Below are 19,840 nucleotides of genomic sequence, written 5' to 3'. Positions count from 1 at the left end.
AAACAGCCTGTTTTTTACAGCTACAATTTCTGATTCATCACTGTCAAACCTGTACCAGGGATTAGGGCAGGGATTCCTCAGCATCTTGAGACTGGTGTTTCTGTTGTGCTTACTGTACTACATGATCTTTGGAAGCATCACCATGGTAGCTGTGCTTTTCAGTTGACCCGTTTCAGACAAGTCTAGCACCTCGCGCTGGCAGGCAAGGCAAGGCTGTCCACACCAGACACGGGGGAAAGGAGACTACTGCTCCCCTGTTCTGAACAGCAGCCAGTGCTCTGGGAAGCAGCTCCTTCCACCTCTGTGCATCCCTGCCAGTGCTCCAAGATTGGGCCTGTCTTGGAGTACAGGGCGGCCTCATATGACACGTGTGAACACAACACAGCAAGAAATGATGGGGCAGAGGCTGAGCCAGGTTGTGTAGGTGGTAAATTAAGCATTCTGTATGTAAATAACAGTTACTGCAAATACAAAATCTGAGCAACACGAGGAAAACACATCATCCTATGTACATAAGAGCAGTAAGGAATGAAAGCTGAATAGCTACAGCTGCGCTCGCTACAGAAATTCCTCTGCCATTTTAACTTCACATTTTTATAGATACCTTCAGAGCTTTTTTTTTTTGGAGAGGGGAAAGGGAGGTGTTCTGTTTTTATTTTGCCTTGAAATGTCTTTGGCTCAGATCCACAAAGGCACTTAATGTGCCTAAAGCCCTTGGTGACCCAGGCCATAGTTGCTAAAGGCTAACAACCCAAGGGCAAGTTCATACTAAGGCTGCATCACAAGTGTCTGCAGGAATTCTGGCTCATAGGAGGTGTAGGAAAGGTAGCAGTGATGGCTGCTGAGCTGCAGTGCAAACTGTCACATACAAGAAGTGTTCTGGGACATCTCTCTCCGTGTTGCAGCGCTGTGTGTTTCAGTCTGTCCATGCTGTCCAGAGCTTGCTTCATTTTCAGCCAGCAGGAAGGGAGAGATCACATTCTTTGTTGTAAGGATAAATGTGGCTTGCAACTGCTTTGCAGCACTGCCAGACCTGCAGGTGAAACCCTGCTTGTTTCCAGCCATGATTAACAGAAGGAACCCAGCCAAAGATCATACAGAAGGGAAGGATTGAAAGGAGGAGAGAGTCAAACCCTGCCCAAATGGCAAGAGGTGGCTACATGTGTTAGCTGGACTATGACCAAGACACATGCAGCAAAGATGAATGGGGCTGTTAAAGGAGAAACACTTGGGACAGTAACTTTAACTATTCAGCTTCTTCTTGGAAATGCCAGTATCCGAGATACTGAGCTGTAGCTAAATTTGGACATTGCATAAACATGTACAAACCCATTCAGAGCCTACTGGTGATTCACCCAGGTTTGAGGCTGGCTCTTACAGCTCAGCTGTGACACACAGAGCAGCAAAATCCATCACTACCAGTGAGCTGTTCCCGGGCTGCATGGTGGGCCCAAGCCACGCCCACAGCGCTGCCTGGTCACTCCAGCTGGCACAGCACATGCTGCAGGAACAGGAGTTCTTCACATCAGCTTTTCAGCTGATTCTACACCGCATTTGTCATTATATACACCAGAGAAATAAAACTCTTGGGGTCTTCTATTACTCCCCTTTTAGTGCAATGCAGTTAAAAAAAAAATAGAAAGCCGATTTCTGTATGATTCAAGTACAATTTATCAGGGACAAACTGATCCAGGCATCACAGTCTGCCCACTGGACTTGTTCTTCAGGAGCTGGCTGTGTTTAAACTTCCTTCCCTGCTCTGAAAGTCCTGCTCACTCTCTCTGTCTCCCTGCATGAGTTACCACTGAAAACCCCATTTCATACACACCCTTGCACTTCTCACTGGTTGCATGGTGAAGCTACTGGAGACAGACAGGTCCACTTTACCACGCAGGGACCTTCAGGCAAGAGTCCTGTTTGTAAAACAAAGGCCATGCCAGAAACATTTACAGCAGTGCACGTGCCATCATGCGTCTGGAGAAGCAGAGCATTCAGAAATGAAGGTGCTGTTCTACCTTTGTCTAGTTTTACATGTCACAGTTACATATTAAATCAGGTGCAGTAATCACTGAGCTGTGGTTGCAGACAGTTAGGAACCTGCAGTACCAATTTACACTGTTGAGTGGGCTTTGTACTTAGGTCAGGCCAGGACTCCTGGCTGACTGCAGAGGCTGCAAGGTGAGCTTCAGCCCCAAGAGCTTGGTGAAAATCGAGTAACAAGGCAAGGCATTCTAGCTTCTCAAATGAATTAGCTCCCCTATAGTCTCTTGCTAACAGTGCAGGTCAGGATTAAAAAATAGAATGCAAAAACAAGAATCATCAGTAGACAACAAAGCACTCACAGCTTCTGGGGGTTACTGGGCTACAGAGGAGCCTCAACGGGACTAAGCTTCAGGAATCAGGCGAGCTAGAGCATCCAGCTATTGCAGCTAAACCCAGCACTTCTGGAAGCACTGCCAGGCTGTCAAGGTTTGACTTGGGAGCAAAAACCTCATTGTAAAGATAGTGTCACTAAAGCAGGGTTTGCAGTAACCTCAGTGAATGGAGCAGACTAGCCGAGCCTCAGGGCACATCTGCCTTTTGCATTTTCCTAGATGGAAACAGATTTGAAAGCAGACCTGAAGCACTGGGCTGCACAGTCCTGTAAGCCAAAGGGATTTAAAGGCAATAAAACCACTGAGCTAAAACTTCAGTCTACTCTTCCCTAAAATTCTTCTCTTTCAGTAAGTAGGGCTTCCACGCTGGGGCCAGAAAGAGCTGGCCAGTTCTGAGCTTCTTTTCCCAGCCACATGATCACGTCCCTCAGAGCCTGGAACGCAGATTCAGTTTCACACCAGCAACTCGGCTAAGTAAGACTTTTTCCCATTGGAGAATACTAGCTGCATCAAACAATTGATGGAATAATTCGGGTATTACCAAAGTGCTGTCAAGTACGGACTTAAAGAACAACTCAAAAACCAGACACAAAATTATTACTCCTAAAGGAATCAAAAGCTTAAAAAAAATAATAATAACAATTAAAATAGGACTTGACACGAGCAGCACAACTGGGGAAACGCCCCCAGCAAGTGGATCTTCCACAGTCAGTGTCTGACCTGGAATGGAGACACAACACGGTCGCCAGCACTCACGCAACCTGGGTTTACAGTCAGTCTCCCCGCTCAGGTTATCCCTCCAGGAGGCACTGTGTTAATTACAAAATAATAATAACAAAAAATACAGCTGCATAACTGCATAGTGGTCATCTCTGAGCGCTCCTCCGGGAGCGAGCTGCAACTGGTCACAGAGGCACAGGGGAGGATAGTGTCAGGGACACTGCAGGATCCCGGGAGCAGGACATGCAGGGTCATATGGTGACAGAGGCTACAGGGCAGTTAATGTTGGTGACGGTCAGGTGCTGGTTGTTGTCAGTGGTGCACTTGGGGAAGTCGTCAGTCTTACAGAGGATCTTGGAAATGATCTTGCGGAAGGTGTAGTGGAAGTCCCTGATCCGGTAGGCGTAGATGATGGGGTTGATGACAGAGTTGGCATGGGAGAGGATGATGGCCATGTACATCACCCACTCAGGCTTGGATTTGGAGAACTCCTCGTGGAAGAGTGTGATGCAGTTCAAGATATGCAGGGGCAGCCAACAGAAGGCAAAAAATCCCACAATGATGGCCAGAGACTTGGCTGCGTGGACCTCCTTCTGCAGCGTGGTCCTGGAGTTGCCCATCAGTTCAATCTGATGCAACTGTTTGCAGGCGACCATGAATATCTTAATGTAGATTCCCAGCATGATAACCAGGGGAAGCAGCACGCAGCCAAAGAAGTTGAAGTACACCATGTAGCTCATCGTTACCACATTCTCAAAGAGGCATGAGATGAAGCAGCCATGGTGCTGTGTCCTGGTGTCAACCCCTGTCTCGTTGGTGGTGTTGGGACAACCGCTCATGGCTTTATTCCAGCCCATAAGTGGAGTCAGTCCAATTCCAAAGGACAGGAGCCACAGCACAGCGATGAGGCCTCTTGCCCGCTTGCCAGTCACCAGACTATTATACCTACAGCATCCAGAACAAAACCAGGATAGAGCCATTATATAAATGAGTGCTCGTGACCTCCCTGCAGTGAAAGTCATCACCATTTTGGCTGAAGCCACAAAATCCCCACCCACACCCCTGTGGGAACCTCACCTCTGCCATCACCAGAGGGGTGAAAATCTCACCTGTGCTCTACACCAACACAGCAATCTGGGGAGGTGATTTACCTACTGTTCCGGAGAGGCACCAAGCACCGCCCCTGCCCACAGACATCCTTCAATGGGAGGTATGAACTGGAGTCTTAAAGAGGGCTTTATCATTGCATGAGCCGAACCCACCAACTGCAAGGAAGGCAAGAACAGGAGGAAGGCTCACTCTGTAACCACCAGCTTACCCTCTTGCTCTAAGCAGCCACTAATGGGCATGCTGGGGCACGCTGCTGGGCTACATGAACTTCTGGGCTGATCTGTTACAGCTGAGACAATGCTGGCTCTCAATTCTCCCCTGTAATAGGCAGCTAAAGACTTAACCAGCCTCACCACACACTTACAGCCTTTATACCAAAGCCAACTTGCTTCAACTGCTCATGTGCCTGCAGCAATGCTGGCTTTCACTGGAGATTGCAGCGGTCCTGAAATATGATGTCCCTTCCCATGCTAGCTCATACACTCAAGTGGGAAGTACACATGTGTGTGGAAAGCAGGGATTCTGCTAGTTTCCCAAACAGTGCAATTCCTGGCTTACAGATGCCAGACTGCAGCCCACACAAACTTGTTCTGGGTGGATAGCAATACCCTGAAAGACTTTTCTGAGCCAACATCTGAAAGCAACTGCTAATGATGGATTGCTTAGGAGAATTACAAGTGAGGGTTTGTGTCTCCGTTCAGTCTCGCATCCAGGCAATGGGGCTGGGAGCCAGGGACATGGGCTTCTTCCCCTGTTTGACATCCCTGCTTTGTGCATCCTCCAACAGCACTGAGGTGGGCAGCTTCACCCAGCTCTGGTGTCAGCCTTCACTGCTCAGGTATGTGATGTGCCCGTTCTATAGGACATGCACCACGGAGGGGCCCTGAAGCCACACACAGATCTGCAGCTCCTGAAGCCCTCAGTGGGGTTAAACCACACAGCTGCCTGCGGTTAACTAATGCCTGAGCGCTGCTCACCCGCCGTAACTGCTTGTAAAGAGCCAGATTTAAACCAATGCCTTCCCTGGGCACCTGCTGCTCTTACATGTGCTACACAGAAGCTCCGCTGTGGCCCAGGGGCAGGCTGATGCAGTGCCGAAGGGCACAAAGCCCTGTGCTGCCCCACTCCTTTCCCAACCCCAGGCACCGGGTGCCTTCACGGCCAGGAAAGCCAAGGTGCCCCTCCACGTCCCAGCTTCTCAGAGACACGAACAGCAAAAGCCAAGCCGGTTTGGGTGCACCCAGCGCAGATGCCAATGTCTCTCCTTAGAGACATGGAGAACCAGCGACTGCCAGCAAGACAACATGAGAAACCCATTACTGTCCTCCCCCAGCCCGTTAGCTGCCGGCTGACATGCATGTCCCCTCCTTCCCACCCCCTGCTCCCAGCGCGTGTTTACTCTGGCTCGGCTTCCCTGCTCCTCCTTTCCTAGGGACGTTTGTTCTGATTTTCTTCCGGCCCGCGATGCCGGGGAGGGCTCGGTTCCCACAGAACCGCAGCTGTGCCTCTGAATCACGCTGCGGCCGCCTCCGTGCGAGCCCTGTCCCGCTCCTCCTGCCAGCCACGGGGACGGGAGCGTGAATGGGGGGGGGGGCTGGGGGGAGCCCTCAGCTCCTCTGCGTGGCCACTGGGAGCAGGGCTTGCTCTGGGCATGGCCAGGAGGATGCGGGTACAGCAGCCAACGTGTGAGCACACTCCACGGCACAGGTGTCTGAAGGGCAGGTGCAGCCACTGAGAGGGTTCTCCTGGACTTTTCTCTCATTCCCACTAAGTCTCGCTGCTCCAGAAGGTGAGAAGTTATCAGACAGGGCACCAGTGAGGCCAAGCCCATTGCTTTCAAAACCCCGTGGTAAGTTTTAAACAGCCAGAGCTGGTCTGGGGTTGCGGGGCCTGAAAACATAAAGATTTGATTAGGAGCAAGTTCCCAGAAATCCAGTCTCTTGGCAAAGTCTGGATCTCGAGCTCCAGCATTGGCCAGGCTTAGTCAGTGCTGCAGGAGCACCGAGAGCTGCTGCTGCCCTACGGCTCCACACGTGGGAAGAGGAAAACGTGGCTCCTTGGCTTGTGCTGTTCCTGTTTAGTTGATCCTCCCCTGCCACATCCCCAGAGCTGCTGTATTGACACTGGAGAACGCAAAAGGGACCATTGTTCAGAAACAGAAACTGAAGGGGTTGAGCAGTTTGCGTCCCTCAATCGGGCTGTGCGCAGGAACACAAGGGAAAGCCAGCACCGCTCCGCGCGTCCACCACTGCCTCTTGCTGAGAACACACGACCCCAGATAAGGCTCCTTCCGCCTGCTCTTCTGAACTCTTCTGCAAAGACAAGGCCCGTCCTGAAGGTTTACAGAAGCAGTTCAGAAGTCCCTTGGTTTTCCAGGGGCTGTGATGGTGACGTGTTCACTTTAGTGCTGCTCACTCCTCCCCAGCGCACAGCAGAGCTGCCACCAGCATCACGTTTAAACGCTGTGAGAAGGAGATGGCAAATGTGCTGTGCAAGAGCCAGAGCAACGGGGAGGGCTGACAGCCTGTCAGTGAAGAGATGGTCTTCGTTGGAGATGGTTATTCACAGTGAACACCTGCGCTCCTTGGATTAGCTTTGCTTTCACGGGGGTACATCACGCATGATCATGAGTAAGGGTGATGGTCGCTGCTGTGACTACAGAAAGGGCCTGTGCAAACACCCGGGTGCTGAGTCGCCAGCCAGAAGAGGCCAAGGTGAAAGTGGGAATAGCTTGATGTTCTAACGTAATCATTACCTTAGTACATTGATTTGGTGGGACGCTGCCGGTACTGCCCTTAAGTTAAGGGAAGGTAAGCACGTGCTTAGAGATAAAGTGCGTGTTGTCACCAAATCACAGTATGAAGAGTCATGCTGGGAGCAGCAAGGGTTGCAGAATCTACATGACGGAGCAGCTCCTGTCATGAACCACCACCAGTGAAAGCAGGCAGGGGCTCTGGGAGAGCTGGGCTGGGCCCCAGCCTTTTTCTCAGCATTATAAAACATGACCAGACAGTGAGGAACCAGGTTTTCACAGCTCTGACTGCTCCAGCAAACCCCTCCTTCATTCTTTTCTCAGCTTAATATTGTTAGGCAAAGAACCATTAAAGTAAATTCACTCACCTACTGTATAACAGCTACTGAACCTCCTCTGTGTTTCTGCCCAGAGGCATGAAACGTGGCTTCAATGTAAATAACAGCTGAATATTTAAAACTGATTTATTGAGGTGAAGTAACTCTGGCAATGCATCAGTTCCTCTTGCACTGCCAGGCAGCCTCTTTACTGGCATCATCATCATCATCAAGCAGGTAATTATCTCTGCCGTGGACATGCTGCAGAAGCCCCGATGCTACCCCTCAGTGTGCTGCCACCATGGAGTGATTCAGGATCTATTCCTCTGATATATAAACACATATGTTGGCCACCATTGTCACGGTCACACAGGCCGGGTTCCAAGTCAAACGCTTTAAATAAAGCTCAGCTGCTGTCACCCCATGGCTCTGACCCTCTGGTCAAGCACTGCTGGGATGTGCCTGCAGAGGCTTCACCCAGAGCACGACACAGCTCTGCTGTCACCAGGCCATAGAGTGAGCAACGACCTGGCCACTGATGACCCCTGAGCTGGCCCATGGCCTGGAGATGGTGCCCTTCACCCAGCAGACATCCTTGTCACTCTGTTTCAGTGATGGCACAGCAAGGTCCAAAGCTTCTCTTGCAGAGCATCATGGCAACCACCAAAATGACCAAGCTGCCCATTGGCGCAGGGTGTGCGAAGTTTCTCTGCGCTCTCCAGGCACTGTGCTTCTGTAGGTAGGGGTCATGGTTGGGGATCTTTCCCAACAGCTCTCATGGCATTTCTCCTGCTGTTTCCTAGAGCTGGGCACCAGCCCAGACACCCAGGCAGGCAGCACTGAGCACAGCTGGAGCAGAGCAGGACGCGCTGCCAGCCCACAGCCAGCCCAGCCTCTCCCAAGCAGGGATTTGGCTCCTGAATGGCAGGAACTGAGTCATGTCCTGCACGTAGCTGGCATCTCCCCATCAGCCCCGTGGAGATCACCTAGGCAGAGGCACTGCTGCTGCTGAGCTCCTGTCAAACAAGGAGCATACAGTAGCACCAAGGTGTCATTCAGCATTTGGGGAGATTAGACTTGGGGTGGAAAAGAGCAACAGCCTGGAGGAACCAGTCTGGAAGGGGACCATGGTTCCCATGTGAACTATCTCAGAGAATCCTTTATTTATCTCAGAGAATCCCAGACTGCTTTGGGTTGAAGGGACCTTAAAGCTCATCCAGTTCCAACCCCTGCCATGGGCAGGGACCCCTTCCACTAGAGCAGCTTGCTCCAAGCCCCTGTGTCCAACCTGGCCTTGAGAGCAGGAAAGGGGGAGAAGAATCCCACACGGTCCCCAAGCAGCCCTGAAAGCTGAGCAGATCAAAACATTGCGGTGCCGCAAACCCACTCTCCTGGTGCTGGGCAGAGTCTGAGGGTGGCCCTGACCATGATGATGGTCTGGGCCCTGACTGATAAGTTACTGAGTAAATAAACCTGAGGTTAGCAAAGAGCAAAGCCAATAGCAAGCAGTTTGTTTTACTGAGCATCTGAGACGTTGCTGAACCAAAGGGGCATCTGCAAGCTGAGGAACTGCGTCAGCACTTGCCCCCATGTGCTCATCAGCGCTGCAGTGCAGGGTCTACATTGGGCACCATCCAGCCACACAGCCCTTGTCCTGCCTGGGGACAGGCAGGCAGGATGTGACCCCTTACATTTGTCCACCCTGTTCCCAAAGTCTTTCCCAACTTCCCCTGCTGCTGGGCTGCTGTTGGAGACACAAAAATGAGCTCCATCATCTCTGTCATGGCCTGAAGACCTGCAGCTGGAATCTGGCAAGTACACAGTGGGTCCTGACTCTTCAGAGCTCAGCAATAGGATGTCCACCCACCCAGGCACTAGCGCTGTCCCACATCCTCACTGGGAGCTGAGTGAAATCCCTGGGAATGGCTGAGATGCAGCTTCTAGCAACAAAGATATTTGGAGAAATCCAACCCCTCAGGCAGGCTCCATCCCACCAGCAGCCCCCAAAATGCTGCTTGTGAAAGCCTTACACTGGGTGTTTAAATGCTTCTCCTGTGCAGGTAACAGTGCTGAAGCTGCAGTGTTAACTTTTCCAGCAGGAAAATCTTCTCTCCTGACAGAGCCTCCAGGCTCACAACAAGCATTTCAATGGGGGTATCTCTGCAGCCTGAACTGGGAAGACCCAGGAAAGTCCCAGTCCTTGTCCTGGGGACTGGTGCTTCCTGCTGTTCCCCTGCTTCCCTGCCGGTGCCCAGGCTGCCGGATGCAGGGAGGTGAGCAGATGGAGAGTCTGCAGAAGTTGGACCATGCAGGTGTTCCGATACAAACAAGCAGTGATAATTTATATGTTTCTATTTTAAGTGTGAAGGAAAATACACAGACACCTCTGTTCACAAGGGGTGAGAGCAGTTTGGCTGCCAAGCATTGTATCCTTGTCAGCTCCTGCAGCTGGACTTTGCGTCTTGCTCTTTTTGGGGGTGTTTTTTTCAGCTATAACAGCATGAAGCAAGCACCGCTGCTGCCGTTGTGTTTGCTCCAAGCGGAGCCATGGAATGGAGATCACACAGCAGCTGAAACATCCTGCAGGACATTGGAAATGAATCACAAATGGCACCTTAGAGAGGGCATCAAAAACAAGAAGGAAAGAAAAAGCTTTTTAACCAGGAAGGAGCTGGCGGCGAGAGTGAGAAATCTGATTAGCAGTTACAGGCTGAGCAGAGGAAGCAGGACATCTGCGCCCGTCCACGTCCAGTTGCAGACAAATCACTTCCTCCCACATCTGCCCCTATTGTGACAGGGGACAGCAGCAGCATCCCCCGCTCGCACTCCCAGCCTTCCGCTGGCCGGGTTACTGCACCCGTGCCAGGACCCAGGTGAGCACACGGGGTTCTTTGGCTCAGCACCATCCACTTCTGGCTGCCCGCCTGGTGCATTCATGGGAAACCAGGGATGGAGACAGCACTGAACATGCCGTAAGATGCTGGATTCCATCCTTAACCTGTCGGGAGAAGCTGACTGGGGGGAAGCAAGCCCTTACAGGGTGACAGCCAGTTCCTGGTACCCTGAGCATGTACCCACTGGGCAAGCGGCCCCTTGCTCCTGCAGCCCTGGGTAGTAACAGGTAAATGAGAAGACCCAGCCCTCGCAGTGCAGAGCCCGGCTGCAGGCTGCTGCTCAAGTCTTGTCTGTAAAGGGGAGCACGGTGTTTGGGTGCTGCTCTGAGATCTGAGCACAGGGAACCCAGCCTTGCCTTGGCTCCCACCTTCGCAGAGTGAGGAGGAACATCCACCCCCTCGCCTCTTTGTGGGGAGGCACTAAACCAGCAAGGTCACAGGCTGCAGTGTTTCACTTTCAGATTGGAGGTTCACAAAAAGCACTTTGTGACGGGACAAGGGGGAATGGGTTTAAGCTGAAAAAGGGTAGATTAAGATCAGACATTAGGAAGCTTTTCCCTGTGAGGGTGCTGAGGCGCTGGCACAGGGTGCCCAGAGAAGCTGTGGCTGCCCCATCCCTGGCAGTGTTCAAGGCCAGGTTGGACACAGGGGCTTGGAGCAAGCTGCTCTAGTGGAAGGTGTCCCTGCCCGTGGCAGGGGTTGGAACTGGATGAGCTGTAAGGTTCCCTCCAACCCAAACCATTCCTTGATTCTACGATTTAAAAACTGGAAGCTTTCCCTTTCTCCAGGGCTTGCTTTGTTTACATTGGCGTTTTCAGCCTTAGTCCAAAATAAAAGCTTGATGAGCTTGAACTAATACAAGCAGAAGACAAGCCCAGTGTGTGGTCAGAGGCTGTCAGGGGCTGGGGCTGCCCCAGGCCTGCCACACTGCCTGCGTGTGCTCTGGGAAGTGATTCCACCTGGGAGCAGAGTCACAGAGATGCGGGGCAGAGGAAGGCACAGGGAGCAGCAGCACGGAGCACAGGGTGAAGCCGTCCTGGCTCGGATGAGCCCTGAGGTGACCGTGGCCATTTGCAGCCCCCAGGGGAAGGATGGGGGGTGTCTGCCAGCGGGAAGCAAACCCATTCGCAGCCCCACATTTACTGCTCCCCAGTTACGAAGACTTCAAATTACCCTTCCAAGGACAAATAGACAAAACCCATCCGTGTTTCACGCTCAGCTGTGGTGATGCCTCTCAGGATGGGCTGGGTGTATGGAGGGGAGCATTCCCTACCCCTGAGCACCCTGAGCCCTGCAACCTGCAAGCTCAGGTTATCGAGGGCCCGCAGGTTTTAGTACAAGATATCCATACCCATGTGCTTATCCCTCCGGAGAACTCCTTCCCTGGGTTGGAGGCAGAGCAGCTGGGAGATGAAAGGGTCCCATTGAGGGCAGCTGCCTCACCCCAGTCTATCCCTGCACACTGCTCCATACAGGCTACGACCTCAGCCCTGCCACAGCCAGCGCAGGGCAAGGGAACGGCTGAACAGCATCAGGCTTGCAGGACCAGGAATGTGGAAAGGAGCAATATGAGAGAGCGCAGTTTTGGCCCAACGTGCCCTGCAAATGGCGTGCGTTCGGGTAACGTGGAGGATTAAGAAGCGAAACCACGGCTCAGGCTGGGAGGTTGGGACCTCTGCGCCCGCTGAACGCCAGCAGCTCCTGTGATGTGGCTCCGTGAACGCTCCTCTCATGCGCGCTCCCCCAGCAGCCCGCAGCCGGGCAGGAGTTTGCCTTCGGTGCCTGGTTTCTGTGCGCCCCAGCCAGCTCCGGGGGGGGCAGGAAAGGTGACTGAGAACTGAACCAGGGCACGGGGCGCAGGGCGGGCTCGGTGCCCACGCTGGGCAAGCCCCTGTGCCCGTGCCTGATGCCGGGGGACAGGCGGGGGTGCGCAGAGCCCGGGGCGCAGGAAGGGGATGAGCTCAGCCGCCACCCTCCAGCCACCCGAGAGCAGCGCGGAAGCGGCCGCCTCAAGCCGCCCGTCGCAGGCAGGGCTGCGGGACAGCAGCGCTTCGTGTGCCGCAGGGAAGCTCTGAGCCCTGGAGCGCAGCAGCCTGGCGCGCCCTGCCTGCGACCGCAGCGCTGAGAGGGGCCCGGAGCCCTCCCGAGCTCTCTCTCGCAGCTCCCTGCCTCCCTCCAAGGCTCTAAACCCCAGAGTTACCGGACTCACAGCTCCTGGGGCTGAGCATTTTTGTCATTCCAAACCTCCCAGCGCGGGCAGACCTCAGATGCGCAGCACCCGCGTGGCTGCGTTAAAGGCAGCCGGTAGAGGTGAGAGAGGGAGTGCGATTCCCAGGGAGCTGCTTGGGTGTGAGCCTGTACATAGAGCAGTGCTGCAGCCACCCCGCTGCCAGGCTCGCAGTGCCCTGCTCACTAAGATAACAGATACAGGTGAGGAGATGGCAGGTCTCCGCTGGGTCGCTCTTTCTGTAATGAAACGGGTGCTAAAGCCCTTCCCAAAGGCCCCAAACCACTCTCCACCAGCAAGCTGCTATTCACCTGCCTTCCCTGCAGAGCCCAGACCCACCGTCCCAAGGACTGGTGGATCTTGTGGTCAGCACCGAGCCCACACCATGCACCCCATGTGCCTCCTCCCAGCATGCTCCAGCAGCTCCAGGAGCCCATCCTGTCCTCACATCCAGGTTCAGCTAGTGATACAGCATCCAGCCCCTTGTACCTCCTACTGGGAAGGGAGGATGTGGCCAACGGCCACCCCACAGCACTGTGATCCTGGGAACCTGGCACTGTGGTTTGGGTGGGAGGGAGGGTGTGAACACTGGGGTGATGGGTACTGATGCACAGTGCACCATGAAGGGGGTGCAGGCAGAGCCCCAGCCACAGTGGCACCAATCTCCCTGCACAGGGACTGCTCTGGCTCTTGTTCCCATCAGGCTCAGCAATCCCATTGGTGGTGCTCACACTGACACCTCCATGGCACCAAAGGCTGAGCATAAGGGCACGGACACACCCCACTGATGTCCTCACAGGCTATTTGTGGCTCATGCCCAGGCCTGCTGTCATCCATAGGATTAGGAGATAATCCGCTCTTTGGCACATACAAATTCCATGAGCTTGCTGGACTTCACAAAGCCGTGAGAGCAGATGGGGAGGGGAGAGCACTGACACATCTGTAGGGCACAGCTGGCGCCAATGATTCCTGGAATCTTGTGGATCAAATAAGTAATAGGAGGCCAACACCCCCATGCAGTGACTGCCTGGTATAGCCAAAGTCTGGGGCAGAGCACTCCTAAAAGGCTCTGTTTTGTGGTCTGGGACAAACAGCAAATCCACCCAGGCTCCTGTGCTGCTCAGGGTGTCAGGGTCAGGCACCGCACGCGTGAGCCACACATGAACAGCAGAGCATGGCCGGCTTCAGATGAAGAGCAATGCAAGGATTTCCCTTCAGAGAGGAAATGAAGCAAGGGCAGAAGGAGGAAGAGCAGCCGCAGTGCTGTGTGCTGCTGGTGCCACACAGAAAATGGCAAGTGAAGACTGAGGCTCTGAGGGGGATTTTCTCCTCAGTGGCTCCAGGCCTCCCGCATGCCATTAGTATCCCCCAGTTTGCTTTGCTGAGGAGCAAGATGGGATTTGAAAGGAGCCAGGAACCATTCTTAGCTGGGGAACACGGAGGGAACCACTTCCCCTGCAGCAGCAGGGCACAGCGAGGGCAGGCAGCAGTGAGCATCAGCCGTGGAGCATCTAGAAAGGCCACTGCTCAGCTAAAAGGTCAGAGGGGAGCAACAACGACCCAAGTGAAACATGTCCCCATGAGGACAGCAGAAAGGAGCTGGACTGGTACCTTCATCGTGTCAAAGACAAGAGGGGCAGCAGCTCACAGGGGAGGCTGGCAGCACCAGAAGCAGAGCAACACCATTAGTAGATCGGGACCCGGGCATGGATGTTCCGACTGCAGGAGGACAGCAAGGGCTCAGTGCAGAAAGGGAGAGGCCATGGTCATGGATGCCCTGTTCCAGCTCATGGCAAAGCTGCCTGGGAACTGCAGTCCTGCAGTTCTGCTAGGGATAAAACTGAAGATGAAAGAAAACGAAATCCTAAATCCAGGGAGGAAGAACAAGCATCAAATCAGCTCAAATCACAGGGACCTGGGGCTAATTTTCCCTCTGGAGGTCTCTGCTGGGGTGTTTGCAGGTGGGCAGCAGCAGTAACACATTCCCTGTCCTGCAGGACATCACCAGCCAGACAAGGGCACGCACAGCATGATGTTGCACAGCATTTCATTCTTCTTTTGCGCTCTAAGTACAGACACTTTTCTCCCTCCCTAATTCCAGACGCATTTGTTCCAGGCATCTCTCCGTACCTACAGCTATTAGCCATGCCAAAGGATTTTGGTTAATGCAAATAAAAGGGAAAGACTTTATTCCACCTACAAATCTTCTTTGGCTCACAGCTGTGGGACTGTGGGTGAGATCCAGCCCTGAAGAAAGCCAGAGAGCGAAAGCCTCACGCCGCTCTTGTGCCAAACACTCTGCAGGATGGATTTACTGCTCCCGAAAGGTGCCCAACAGCCGGGGTTTGCCGCTGTGCTTGGAGAGAGCGCAATGGAGGAGCGAGGTTTTGGGGGATCTGTTTGGCAGAGGGGAGCAGGGACGGTGCCATGTCCCTGGAGCAGGGCGAGGATAGGCACACGCAGGCAGCAGCACTGCCTGGTCAAGAGCACGGGGTCCAGGCGTATGTGAAAAGCAAGGCAGGGTTAGAGCGGGTCTGAGGAAGGGACCCAGGGGAGGGGAGGGCTCAGAGCTGCAGCTGCACCAAGTGGGCAGCGCGGGCTCCTCGGCACACAGTGAATTGTCAAAAGCAAACAAACAAAATCAGAGTTTCAAGGGACAGAAAGAATTCATGGCTCCAGGTCAAATCCAGGGAATATTTTTAGCCAGAAGAGGGAGGGTTCAAAGCCACCAGTTTTAAATGTTCTGAGATTCGGGTTTTTTTCTGTTGTTCCGCAATTGTCTGGGTCAGAATTTGTGATTCCTTCCCAGCGAGGATGCCACCGCTTCAAAAAGCGGCCCGGTGACATCGGGAAGGTTAAGCAGCTCAAACAACAGCCTGCTGGGTTGCTCAGGATCCCTTTGTTTCACCGAAACCTCCAAGTATCTCCTGCAGTTTGACCGGAATCATTTCCCTCTTTCCCATGAGATGTCTTGGGTCAGCCACAGAACTGAAAAATCCATTATTAGCCTGGCTGTAACGCAAACTTCTCCTGTGCACCCCCTCCCAGCCTCTCAGTGTGCTTAAATAGCCCTGAAATTGTATTAAGTAATGCGGCACAGTCAGTTCCCAGTGTCCCTGCAGAGGTTTCCACAGGGAGCTGGTGGAGCGCTGGATGCAGCACAGACACTTGGCCACTCTGCCACTGCTGTTCTGGAATTACTCACTAGCACTGGGGCAAAATCAGTTCCTGAGGCATTTGATACTTCACAGCCTCTTACCAGCCCCTGCGCTGGTCTCCAGAACGAGCGTTTCAGTGAGAAACACTTTCCCCAAGGTTTCCATTCCTACAAAGTGATGGACACCGTTCCCTTCCCACAGCACAAAGCTCCTTCCAGAAACACCACGTGCATCTACCTAGGGCGGGTGGATGGACAAGTTCCTTCCTGCTTGCTGCTGGCAACACCGTGGAGCATCCCAGGAGTAACGATGCTGATGAGACAGCTCTAGCCCTAGTGCCATAGAGAAGTGTTTTGCCAGTGGAGTTCTATAACATCCCCTATCCTCTCTTGATCTTGGCTGTGCAAATAAAAGCGGCCTTTCAGTACCAGCCCCTAAACCTCTTGTTGCCAAAGCAATGCCCTGTCCATTGCCCTGCACTCTTAGCAGGAAGAAACCTCCCTCCTTACAAAGGAGTTTTACTTCTTTGACACCTCTGAAAGCAATAAAATGAGCCTCAATGCCAAGACCAAGTTTAATCCAAACTTCATTATTTAGACCAACCTAGGGTGGGACTCCTTGATCTCCATTTACAGCTGAAGGGAGTAAAAAGCACTCACAGGAATAAAGATGTTTGTGCAAATGGAGTAAAAGGTTTGGCCTAAGAGGGGGTGAAAAAGCAGCCCTGAAGCAAGGCAAAACTGCCCTGGGATGTCATCCCACACAGGTGTATGAGCTGTGCTCCTGGAGAGCTGAGCAAAGCTGCCAGGGACCAGCATCGAGGGGGGGGAAAATAAGAAGAAAAGAGAGTGGAAGAAATACTCAGCAAAACCACTTCCCTTCCACAGCCGTGTGAATGGTCCCATCAGAGCATTTCGGAGCTGCTGCTCTCCCCTCGAATCCCTCACGAGATCCAATTTCCTCAGTTAAGCGCTGCAAAAAAGCCCTTGTGGTTCAAAGGATGAGAATTACAGCCGTGCTTGAGCAGCCTGCTTGTGGTTAAACTGAAACCCCAAAACTCCAACCTGCTCCCATGGCTGCTGCCCCCATCCCGAGAAAGCCCCAAGGAAGGGATGGAAGAGGCACCCCAGCGTTATCCGAAGCAGTGTATTCCAGTACAGGCGGGGGGCTGTGAAGGCAAGCAGCCGTGTCAGAGGAGCTGCAGGGTGTGAGCAGCTCTGACCCTGCTGCCTCTGCATCAACGGGTGCTGCCGATCTGCTCTTGCTTACCCTACATCCTGTGGAATTTCCGTGTGCGCTGCTGCAGTGACAGAGCCACGCAGCACACGCACGTTTCCACTACCAGACTTTATCATCTGCCCGATGCCTGATTCGTGTTTGCCCAACAGATGGGGGTTCTCCAGCACGAGGTGCCAGAACAGGGTGAAAGGGGTTTTCTTAAGTCATTTTAGGTCATCACTCATGCAAGGGAGATACCAGAGATGAGCAGAGTGGAGGAAAGCTGCAGCTCACACAGTTCAGCTGAGGTCCCTACACCAACCCTGGAGCAGTCCTGGACTCCCGCTCCATCGATGATGTGTCTTACTCTCAGGGAGGGACAACAGAGACATGAAGGAGACTGAGACCACTGGACTCGGGTCATTTGTAATGCAAAGCCGGGGGTTTGTTGCATTTAAGCTTAAGGCAGCTGCTGCAGCAACTCACTGGGGAAGTGCCTGTAAATTACATTTGATAGTTTGCCCCATGATGTTGCAACATCCCATAAATTACAAGGAAACCAGCTTATGTCTTTGATGCTGCACTTGGATGGAAGTCTAAACAGTAAAACAGTCCGATGTGCGAAGAAACCTTTCTCTTTCCCTCTTTTCCTTTCAGGGTATGCACAGAGCTGACACCTTCTGACATTTATTGCTCTATAGACTCGTGATAAGCACTCAGAAGGAAAAGGTATGTATGCAAGCATGGAAATACGGTTTCAGCATCTATAGATGCAACAGATTGTGCTTTCAGTCCAATTCTAGCCCCCTAAAAAGTGGAAGACAGCCCGGTTAGACTCTAGTCCTGGCTGAAAATGTGAAGTGTGTACAAAGTCACATTAAAAACTATTTAAGATAACTTTCAGCTTTTCTGAATGTACTGTGACCTGAGCTGAGGAAGAGACAAGAACTTTTACAGAACAGCCTACATCACCACTTCTCTAATAGGCTGGAAAATAGGAGGAATGGTGGGTGCTCCTATATTTAGTTACCTGGGAGATGCCCTGACACCACGGTAATGGGGGCTGTATAAATACCTGCATAGATTAGCTACATCTATTCCAAGCACACTCCTGAATCACCCCACCGACTCATGACCTTCCCAGAGCAGACATCCTGCAGAAACTGAGCTATCAGGTGCATTTTGAAATGAGAGGCAGGATACTGGAACCCCGATCTCAGTCCTGCAGCAAGTAAGTGCAAAATCCCTGTTCTTTTCATCATCACCATGACCCTCAAACCTCTAGAGACCAGCAGTCCCTGCACGCTAAAACAAGGAAGATCACAGTCTGGGCTCTCAGGGAATGTGGCTACCTGCATCCACTCCAGCCTCTTACCTCAGTGGGATCTTAATAGCCAGGTACCTGTCGATGGCCACCGCTAGCAAGCTGAAAATGGAGCTTTGGGTCAGCACCAGCACGAAGCAGGCGAAGAAGAGGCAGCTGTGAAAATCCACCTCGAATCCAATGCTGATGGTGATGGCGAAAGGGATGGCTAACAAACCCACGGCAATGTCAGCCACCGCCAGAGACACCAGGAAATAGTTGGTGGCATTCTTCAAGGTGCTGTTGATGGCCACGGCCCAGCAGACCAGGACATTGCCAGCGATGGAGAGCACAGCGATGATCAGTTCCAGCACGATGTAAGTGGTTTTCATAGTGTCCATGGCGAGAGCCCAGGGCGAGGAACTAGAACCGTTCATGAGAAAAAGGTGCTTTCCACCGGGCGCCCGCCCGCAGGTACCAACAGGCCACGGGGCAGCGCTGCCCGGAGACAAACACCCATGTCCGGGCTCACCGCCGCCTCCCGCCCGGCCCTGGGGGGCCCGAGGGGCGCAGCGAGCCCCGGCCCGCGGCCCCCCGCTGCCCGCAGCGCCCGGCCCCCGGCCGGCATCCGCGCTCCCGGGGGCTCCGCTCACCTCCCGCCCGCCGCCGGGCCCGGCCGCTGCGCCCGCCGCGGGGCCATCCGCCGGCACCTCGGGGCGGGGCGGGACGGGACGGGACGGACGCCGCTGCTCCGCCCGGGGATGCTCCGCTGCCGCCCTCCCTCCCGCTCCCCGCCGCTGCCGGCCGCGGCGGGGCTATTTCTGCACATGGGGCGAGCGGGGCGGGGAGAGCGCGGAGCTGAGCCGATTGGCCGGGAACCGGCGGGCCCCGGGACGGCACCTCCGCACCGCCCGGCCCCGGGACTTGCCTCGGCCCCTGCACGGCCCCCGGTGGTCCAGCCCCGGGGCGCTGGGCTCAGCCAAACGAGGACCAAAAGTTCCCCCGAGCCCCCCCCCCCCCCCCCCCCCCCCCCCCGCTCCCGGCGCTGGGCTCAGCCGCCGTGGGTCCCCCACGGGGAAAAGTCCCCAGGAGCAAGGGGAGAGCAAAGAGATTTCACAAAAAGCCTCGTGCCCGCGGCCGGGCTGTCACCAACGTGACGGTCCCTGGGGTAAGGAGATGGCAAAATACCGCGGGTCAGCAAACGGCAAGCGCGGTTACTCGCAGGGCTACAGGCGAGGAGCTTGGGTTTAAGGAGCCTGGAAAAAATGAAGACCTAACGCAATCACCAGCGACAGGGGCTGTCTGCACTTAGAAGCAGCAAAGGATGTGAAGATAAATATAGTTTCGTAACCGCTTACCTTTCCAGCGCAGCTTTCATGCGTTGCGTTGTGTTCACCATCAAAACGCAACCAGATCGGAGACTGATCCTAATTCTGGTTTTATGGCATCCAGCAGTACTGAAAACCCAGGACTGAAACTAGGAAAAACTCGGAACATTTAAAGCAAAATGAACCTTCCTGTAGCAAATAAAGTTGAAGAAATGGCTTCTTAAAATACAAAAGTAAGTTGGAAATTAAATCCTGCAGCAGGGAAAGCTTGCTGGGGATCCACAGTTAAAGCAGAGCAAAACCACATGGAAAAATGGATCAAAATGATTCCTATGACATGGTATAAATGAGACACTCTCGCTAACAATGCTTTAGATCAGAGTGATATGAAAGGGAACTCCTAATTTGTATGGAATGAAGCTATTTTTTATTTTGGGA

At 53.5% G+C, this 19,840-nt stretch overlaps 1 protein-coding gene across 1 annotated transcript; it reads right to left on the bottom strand.

Annotated features, from left to right (window-relative positions):
• Positions 1–2,069: 2,069 nt before the first annotated feature.
• ADORA2B (adenosine A2b receptor) lies at positions 2,070–18,696 on the bottom strand. The gene is made up of 2 exons (XM_057415319.1): positions 18,147–18,696; positions 2,070–4,040 (listed from the first exon to the last, which is right to left on the bottom strand). The coding sequence occupies exons 1-2, from the start codon at positions 18,509–18,511 to the stop codon at positions 3,347–3,349; spliced, it is 1,059 nt and encodes a 352-aa protein (XP_057271302.1). The 5' UTR covers positions 18,512–18,696; the 3' UTR covers positions 2,070–3,346.
• Positions 18,697–19,840: the final 1,144 nt, after the last annotated feature.

The sequence above is a fragment of the Pezoporus wallicus genome, unplaced genomic scaffold (genome assembly GCF_028554395.1).
Source record: "Pezoporus wallicus isolate ANWC-B61680 ecotype Strahan unplaced genomic scaffold, APGP_CSIRO_Pwel_v1 contig_8517, whole genome shotgun sequence".
Taxonomy (NCBI): Eukaryota; Metazoa; Chordata; class Aves; order Psittaciformes; family Psittacidae; genus Pezoporus; species Pezoporus wallicus.
This window is presented reverse-complemented; position numbering and strand designations above follow the sequence as displayed.